Here is a 9,621-nt window from a genome sequence, read left to right on the forward strand (position 1 = left end):
TATAAAAGAGACCTAAGGGACAACTTTTTCATGCAGAGGGTGGTACGTGTATGGAATGAGTTGCGACAGAAAGTGGTGGAGGCTGGTACAAATGCAACATTTAAGAGGCATTTAGATGGGTATATGAATAGGAAGGGTTTGGAGGGATATGGGCCGGGTACTGGCAGGTGGGACTAGATTGGGTTGGTATATCTGGTCGGCATGGACGGGTTGGAGCGAAGGGTCTGTTTCCATGCTGTACATCTCTATGACTCTAAAGCTAGCGACAGTGATATTGTTGTTTTCAGGATATTGCTACATGCAAATTTGCTGCTGCATTTACTACTATTCAATGTGGCTACACTTGAAAAGGTACTTCATCAGCTGTAAAACTCATTGGGCCATTCTGAGGGGGTGAAATTTGCTCAATAAATTCAAGTCCTTTTTTTAATTTAGCTATATTGTGGAAGAAATATATTAGGCTTTTGAAGAGGCTACATTTGCTATTTTCACACAATTGGATACACGTATCAATAGCATACTCTTCATATTCTTTAAGCTGTTTGTAAAGTACAATAGCAAGTTATATTTTGCTTTAGTAAACAGGGTCTTCTCTCTTTCCCAACCACATCAGGCATGTTTGCTGGGTGGGCTATGAACTGTGAGTTCATGTAACTTATTTAATCCCTTTTGGTTTCTTGTCCGAAATACTTCTGTGGTTGCAATACTTGCAAATTGCTGAGATTTGTTCAGCGGACCAGGAATTGATTCTCCTTGAGCTCCTTTTGGCTAAGAACTCTCTCTCTCTGAGGTTATCTCAGAATCTTTCTTTGACTGTTCTTTTCAAAATGCCTTATGAATATCAAAATTTAAGATGGCTGCAATATTACTTTTGATGCATCATTTTTCCAAAAAGCAAAGTCAATCACATGGAGTTCCCTATAGTGTCTTCCCAGTTTCCTGTTCTCTCCGAAACTTTGAATTTTCTCACCTTTTAAAGGACCTGTTTTACGCCTCTGTGATTGTTACTGAAGTAGCACAGCAGTCTGTTTGCTTTTTTTGGTTACAGTGAATCAACAGTAACAGTTAACTGTCTCCCATGTGCTACCTTCTAAGATTCTGTTGAAAGTAACATACTGAAGATTGGAATCACAAAATAAATAGCAAGTGCTAGAGAAACTGATCAAGTCTGTACAGAAGAACCTCGATTATCTGAACGAGATGTGCGGGCACTAAATTGTTTTGATAATTGATTATTCGGATAATCGATTTGACCTTAAACAAGGGAAGCCATACTGATCTGACACTGTGCTCTACTGGAGAGGTTTTTTAAATCAATAATTTTGATGAGTTTGCTATTTAAACAGACTAATCTTTACATTCTGCAAATTGCAGGTTAAACTGAGAAGGACTAAACCCTTACCATCACATAAATATATGAAATCCCAACATTAAACAAGGTCCCGAACAGTTTCTACAATCACAAGAGCAATGTCAGTTTCTGGGAACTCTGTCGCGATAGAAAGACAGAAGCACCGTCTGGCACATGCATTTGCTTTGTCTGCCATTTTTTCACGAATGGCCCAGTAAAGTGACAGGAATAAAACACTTACTTTTGCAAAGGGCTGTGTAACTAACCCTTACGTGAAAAAATCCAATCACTGTTGTTTGAGGTGCTTGTGTTTCTTTGTTTTTGCCTGTGTTTTCATATGTCCTTTGGTACAGGTAATCTGAATTCACTTGCCTCTTTGATGTAACATTTTTGCAAGACCTTGAGATCATCTTCGGATAATCTGAAATTTGGATAATTGACATTTGAATAAGCAAGGTTCCTCTGTAGATGTACACCTGTTGGTGTTTGAGTCCAATATGACTAACTTCAGACTTTCCAAAGAAGTGTCATATCAAACTCGAAACATTAATTCTGTTTCTTTCTCCACAAATACTGCTAAACCTGCTGAGTTTTTCTGGACTTTCTGTTTTTATTCCAAGATTCTATTCCAGTTTTTAGCTGTCTTTGTAAGATAAATAATAATAAATAACAATAATAGTATTTTAATAATGTACACTTTTTTGATGTAGACCAATAGATTGTTGACAGAATATCTATTATGCCAAATTCAACTCCTAAGAGTATCCTGTTCACTCTTTGCACAACAGGACAATGCATTCACTGTGATACAAACAGTGTTCAGTTGAAATTTAATTTGTACTTGGGAGACATTTGATTTTCTTGTTAACCTGACTTCGAACCTGGCTGAATTTTTGCCATGTGTTTCAAACACTTTATAGATGCTTCGGCTGTTCTGTTTGCTTGACAGTAAGTGGGTATGAAAGGTTATTTGTAGACTGAGCTGGAATAATAATCTCAGCTTGTTTTATCTTATCTACAGTACGTCAGTACAGTGTAATTATTTCAGAACCTTTTTAACCTTCCTCGTCTGTAGCAAACTTCAACTGTCATGTTGCTAGGAATCCATATTTATATTTAATCAGGGGATTAGCTCAATATACTTAGCAATGCATTTAATGCAGAGATTGGTTGCTAAAGTACTGTTGCAATTAAGTGCTTTCAGCAACATGTTTCTTTTGGGACCCTTTACAAGTCAGAATATGTGTGCGCAATTGTATCTGAAAGCAAACAGAAAGGTTGTAAAATGTTGGTGCTTAATTGATGGGAAAGCAGCAAGCAAACTGTTTGTCTGTGGTTCAGAAAGATTCACACTAGGGGGCACAAATTACAATGTTGGAAACAGGGAATGAGGGAGGCAGATGAAACGTTTTCACCAAAAAACGTTTCCACGTGATGGGTCTAAATCAATTATTTGTAGTTTTTCTTTCTTTCTCTCAATTTCCAGCTGTGCATTGCGATGGAACATCTAGACATTTCTGTTAGTGATGTATCATCTTCCATTAGATCATGGCTGATTTCCTTCTTCATTCACCGCATTTCTCCATATCACTCGACTTCTTTGACTTATATAAAAATGAACGTCATTATTTAAAGATTTACTTGCTTTTGGTTTATTTACGATATGTGTAATTTTGTTAACAGCGTGTAATCTAACAAAGACTTTCCTGTCCGTTATGCTCATAGATGCCTTATGTCCAACCATTCAGTTGGAGGGTCTGCAATTCAACCAATCACAACATCAGCATGTTGAAACTTCAGGTAATTCCTATTTAATTGTTACCATTCCTTCCAATAGCAATTACAATTAAAAACAATGGAGAGTGTGTCATTTTCATGTATGGCTGATGGTAACTAACATCTTACTATGAGATGTGGGTAATTATCATTGAAACACAAGATATATGCATGCAATTCTATGAAAGCTGTCTTTCTCTTTCCTGAATAACCCAACAGTTCTTTTTATACAGTTTTCTGGGTCATCTCCATTAATTTAACTCATATGTTCAAAGCTTGGAGCCTGACGACTAACATCACTAGAATTGTTTATGGGGTGAGGGTAAATATAGTGTCACCAGTTTGGGACATCGACACATAATGTCTCTAACACCACCTTCTGTATGCACCACATCCCCATATAAATAGGTCTCATCAAACTGACAGACATTCACAGAAGGGAAGTGACTCCCATTGATGCAAGTGATGAATTAAAGGATACACTTGGGAATTACATCAAAAAATATGTCACAGGAATAAAACGCCAGACAAAGAGATTGGATCAGGTCTGATCACAATTTGACTGGCACCCATAAAACCCGAAATGAAAAGCCTTAAAAAATGAGACAAGAGTCCAGAGACCGTATATTCCTGTCAGGGTGAAAGGAAAGTTGGTAGGTGTAGGGAATGCTGGATGATGAGACAAAATGAGGTTGTGGTTAAGAAAGAGAAGGAAGCATATGTCAGGTATAGACAGGAGAGATTGAGTGAATCCTTAGAAGAATATAAAGGCAGTAGAAGTATACTTAAGAGGGAAATCAGGAGGGCAACAAGGAGACATGAGAGCTTTGGCAAATAGGGTGAAGGAGAATCCAAAGGGTCTTTATAAATACATTAAGGACAAAAAGGTAACTAAGGAAAGAATAGGGCCCCTCAAAGATCAGCAAGACAGCCAATATGTAGAGTTGGAGGAGATGGGAGAGATACCAAAAGAGTATTTTGCTTCAGTGCTTACTGTGGAGAAGGAGGAGAAAGTGAGGTCTGCAGATGCTGGAGATCAAAGTTGAAACCTTATTGCTGGAACAGCACAGCAGGTCAGGCAGCATCCAGGGAACAGGAGATTCGACGTTTCGGGCACAGGCCCTTCCCCAGGAAGGGCCTGTGCCCGAAACGTCGAATCTCCTGTTCCCTGGATGCTGCCTGACCTGCTGTGCTGTTCCAGCAATAAAGTTTCAACTTACTGTGGAGAATGACATAGAAGATATAGAATGTAGGGAAATAGATGGTGATATCTTGCAAAATGTCCATATTACAGAGGAGGAGGTCCTGTACGCCTTAAAATGCTTAAAAGTGGATAAATCCTGACGATCTAATCAGGTGTACCCGAGAACTCCGTGGGAAGCTAGGAAAATGATTGCTGGGCCCATTGCTGAGATATTTATATCATCGATAGTGACAGGAGAGGGTGCTGGAAGACTGGATGTTGGCTAACGCGGTGCCACTGTTTAAGAAAAGTGATAAGGACAGGCCAAGGAATTATAGACCAGTAAGCCTAACGCCGGTGGTGGGCAAGTTGTTGGAGGGAACCCAGAGGGACAGGATGTACATGTATTTAGAAAGGCAAGGACTAATTAGGGATAGTCAGCATGGCTTAATGCGTATTTGATTGAGTTTTTTGAAGAAGTAACAAAGAGGATTGAAGAGGGCAGAGCCGTAGACATGATCTATATGGGCTTCCATCAGGCGTTTGACAAGGTTCCTCATGGGAGACGAGCAAGTTTAGATCTGATAGAATACAGAGAGATCTAGCCATTTGGATACAGAACTGACTTGTAGCTGGAAGACAGAGAGTGGTGTGGAGAGTAGCTTTTCAGACTGGAGGCTTGTGACCAGTGGAGTGCCAACAGGATTGGTATCGGGTCCACTACGTTTCATCATTTATATAAATGATTTGGATGTGAACATAGGAGGTATAGTTAGTAAGTTTGCAGATGACACCGAAATTGGAGGTGTAGTGGATAGCGAAGAAGATTACCTCAGAGTACAGCGGGATCTTGATCAGATGGGCCAGTGGGGCTGAGAAGTGGCAGATGGAGTTTAATTTAGATAAATGTGAGGTGCTGCATTTTGGAAAAGCAAATCAGAACAGGACTTATACACTTAATGGTAAGGTCCTGGAGAGTGTTGCTGAACAAAGAGACCTTGGAGTGCAGGATAATAGTTCCTTGTATGTAGAGTCGCAGTTGCATAGAGTGAAGAATGCATTTGGTATCCTTTCCTTTATTGGTCAGAGTATTGAGTATAGGTGTTGACAGGTCATGTTGCGACTGTACAGGACATTGTTTAGGCCACATTTGGGCTATTGCGTGCAATTCTGGTCTCCTTCCAATCAGAAGGATGTTGTGAAACTTGAAAGGGTTCACAAAAGATTTACAAGGATGTTGCCAGGGTTGGAGGCTTTGAGCTGTAGGGAGAGGCGAAATAGACTGGAGCGTCGGAGGCTAAGGGATGACCTTATAGAGATTTATAAAATCATGAGGGGTATGGATTAGATAAATAGACAACGTCTTTTGCCTGGGGTGGGGGAATCAAAAATAGAGGGCATAGGTTTAGGGTGAGAGGGGACAGATAGAAAAGAGACCTAAGGGGCAACGTTTTCACGCAGAGGGTGATGTGTGTATGGAATGAGCTGCCAAAGGAAGTGGTGCAGGATGATACAATTGCAGTATTTAAAAGGCATCTGAATGGGTTTATGAATAGGAAGGGTTGAGAGTGGTATGAGCCAAGCGCTGGCAAATGGGACTAAATTAGGTTTGGATATCTGGTCAGTGTGGATGAATTGGACGGAAGGGTCTGTTTCTGTGCTGTACATCTCTATGATTCTATGACTCTACCTGAACAGTACAACAGATGAAAGAATTGGAGGGTGAGATATCTGAAGTCAAGATCACCACCTGAATGAAAGACTTCCAGGACTGAAGCACATACTCCCACGGATCTGCCTCCTTTCACAGTTAGCAATCATCATCCTTATACTGACTCTGGTATACGTCACTGTCCTATCAATCAAGTTTGCCCATTGGGAAAAAAAGACTAATAGGCATCATCATGATGCAAAATAAATAAGCTATATAGATGGGTATGATGAAGGAACTCCAAGAGATATTGTTCTTTGCAACTGGTGACTTGATTTGCGGTTATAATGCGAACTAGTCGCATAGGTTTGCTCTTTGTGATGTAATCTATTTATTTGTGTAGCACACGTTTTATAAGTTCTTTTTATTTAAGTTTTTTTGATAACTTCTTTTAATATAGTGGGTTTAACATCTCAAGTGTTTAAATAGTTAGCTAAACATTTAAATCTGAGGGTCCCCCACCTCATGCCACCAGCTAACTAAATTTTGAACAAAATTCATAAAGAAGTCATTGTTTTAAAATGAAGAAAATGTAGGTAGTGGAATGTTCCTTTTAAATAAAAAAGCTCTTTTGGGACCTAAAAGCAACATTAGCCAACTGAATGACATGCCGGGAAGGGAACCGAGATCATGAGCCAGAATGCTTGTAGAATTCACTGTCAAATTGGACCAAGACGGACAGATAGAGTCGTAGAGATGTACAGCATGGAAACAGACTCTTCGGTCCAACCCATCCATGCCGACCAGATATCCCAACCCAATCTAGTCCCACCTGCCAGCACCCAGCCCATATCCCTCCAAACCCTTCCTATTCATATACCCATCCAAATGCCTCTTAAATGTTGCAATTGTACCAGCTTCCACCACATCCACTGGCAGTTCATTCCATACACGTACTATCCTCTGCATGTAAAAGTTGTCCCTTAGGTCTCTTTTATATCTTTCCCCTCTCACCCTAAATCAATCCCCTCTAGTTCTGGACTCCCCAACCCCAGGGAAAGGACTTTGTCTATTTATCCTATCTATGCCTCTCATAATTTTGTAAACCTCTATATGGTCACCCCTCAGCCTCCGACGCTCCAGGGAAAACAGCCCCAGCCTGTTCAGCCTCTCCCTATAGCTCAAATCCTCCAACCCTGGCAACAGCCTTGTAAATCTTTTTAGAACCCTTTCAAATTTCACAACATCTTTCCGATAGGAAGGAGACCAGTACTGCACACGATATTCCAAAAGTGGCCTAACCAATGTCCTGTACAGCTGCAAGATGACCTCCCAACTCCTGTACTCAATACTCTGACCAATAAAGGAAAGCATTCCAAATGCCTTCTTCACTATCCTATCTACCTGCGACTCCACTTTCAAGGAGCTATGAACCTGCACTCCAAGGTCTCTTTGTTCAGCAACACTCCCTTCGACATTACCATTAAGTGTATAAGTCCTGCTAAGATTTGCTTTCCCAAAATGCAGCACCTCGCATTTACCTTGATTGATGTATTGAATAGCTGTTGCTGAGAGAATGCTGTGAGGTTTTAGATGAAACAATAATGTTTTGGTAGAACTGTTTCTGATTCAGCACCAGCTCATTTAATAGGGAAATTAAAGTATCTAACACTGCCGTTCGTAGTACCATTTCCTGGGATAATGTTAATTACATTGCTGCATCAATCTACTGTTACTAAATAGGAGGAATCAGCATGTTGTTTACCATGCTAACATAGTAAATGATAAAAAGCCATGATGACGCAGAGAACTGTTTTTAAAGGGGCCAATCCAGGGGCTTACTCTCTGGAGACAACATCAGTACAAGAAGCAGGAATCTTGGGAGTGAACAGAACAGCCTCAACCTTAGCTCAGCCAGCTGTAATTGGGATAGTATAAATGTCTTTACCAACTTGCACTTCCAAAGCAGATTTTAAACCAGTGGGAGAATATAGTAATTTAACATCTATACAGTTTCTCGGTATATAAGATGGTGAAATAGAACTGCATATATATATCTCCGTTTCAACAATAATAAAGAACGTCTTATGGTAAATTAGCATTAAGTAAGCAATTAAATCAGACACACATGAAAATTTAGAATGGTTTTTCTGTATATAATTTATATCACGATTCTGTCAAAGTGCTCTGAAAGAAAAATATTCAGTGATGTGAACTTCATAATGTAGCATGGCAAAGTGGAAATCTATTATTAAAAATTGAGTTGGAAGCTGTATTGAAGAGAAGTCTTCAGTCTCTGATTGTTTCAAAGAAGATTTCGAAGAATGTAAGGTCCTGAGTCATTATTGTTGTATGAGTCTCAAAGGGTTAATACCGAGGACTGTCAATACTACTGCTCCTGAGAATTGTATCATATGGACTTGTGGGGCAGAACAATTTAGGATCTTGAAGAAATGTGACCCAAAATTTGGTCCTCCAAAAGTCTTTGTAACAATATCAATCATATCCAGAATGAGCTGCCAGAGATAGTGGTGGAGGCTGGTACAATTATAACATTTGAAAGGTACCTGCTGGGTATATGAATCCAAAAGGGTTACAGGAATATAAGCCAAGTGCTAGCAAATGGGACTAAATTAGGTTAGGTTACCTGGTCGCAGGAAGTGTTTTTCCTATATAAACACCATGCTAAGCAGACTATGTAGTTTCCTACACTTGCAGAAGATGGTGGATGCAGCCTTCGCATGAACTGTACAAGGGTAATGAACCAGAAAAGCCATACAAGAGCAGTCATGTCCTGTCAAAAATATAATTGCACCATGACAAATTTGGGAACATACATATTTGCACGGAGAGGGTGCTAGTGAGATAGAACTGGGTGTTGGAACCAGGGGCATTCTGTCCTTGTTACGGTTGGAGGGGTGGGGTCTGAGGGCGGAGGTGCGGGATGTAGACGAGATGCATTGGAGGGCATCTTTAACCACGTGGGAAGGGAAATTGCGGTCTCTAAAGAAGGAGGCCATCTGGTGTGTTCTGTGGTGGAACTGGTCGGTGTACATGTGGAACTTGAGGCCATGTCTTCACATGTCTCGTGAAGAGGGAGTGAGCAGTTTAAACCTGTACTCTTTGGAGTGTAGATGAATGAGGGGAGATTTAATTGTGATATATAAAATGCTAAAGGGGATTGACAAAGTAAATGTTGAAAGGTTGTTTCCTTACATAGGGCAATCTAGAACAGAGGTCATCATTTTTGGATAAGGTGTGGCAGATTTAAAACAGATGAGGAGAAATTATTTCTCTGAAAGAGTTGTAAATCTGTGGAATTCACTACCCCAGAGCATTGTAGATGCTGGGATAATGAGTAAGTTTGAGGAGGTGAAAGATAGATTTTTAATTAGTAAGGGTTATGAAAGGTTGGTAAGAAAGTGTTGAGGCTGAGATGAGGTCAGCCATGATTGTATCAAAGTGGCAGAGTAGGCTCTCCACCGGATCTGCTCCCAGGAGGACCAGTTCCACCACAGAACACACCAGATGGCCTCCTTCTTTAGAGACCGCAATTTCCCTTCCCACGTGGTTAAAGATGCCCTCCAACGCATCTCGTCTACATCCCGCACCTCCGCCCTCAGACCCCACCCCTCCAACCGTAACAAGGACAGAACACCC

At 40.4% G+C, this 9,621-nt stretch overlaps 1 protein-coding gene across 2 annotated transcripts in view; it reads left to right on the plus strand.

The window, feature by feature from the left end:
- The window catches only part of LOC122543221 (collagen alpha-1(XIX) chain), a 412,403-nt gene that overhangs the window by 25,149 nt on the left and 377,633 nt on the right, over nt 1-9,621 (plus strand). For both annotated transcript variants that reach the window (XM_043681707.1, XM_043681699.1), the window contains exon 3: nt 3,077-3,151. In XM_043681707.1, coding sequence (XP_043537642.1) covers nt 3,077-3,151 — 75 coding nt within the window. The remainder of the gene's footprint in view (nt 1-3,076; nt 3,152-9,621) is intronic.

The sequence above is a fragment of the Chiloscyllium plagiosum genome, chromosome 3 (genome assembly GCF_004010195.1).
Source record: "Chiloscyllium plagiosum isolate BGI_BamShark_2017 chromosome 3, ASM401019v2, whole genome shotgun sequence".
In the NCBI taxonomy this organism is placed as follows: Eukaryota; Metazoa; Chordata; class Chondrichthyes; order Orectolobiformes; family Hemiscylliidae; genus Chiloscyllium; species Chiloscyllium plagiosum.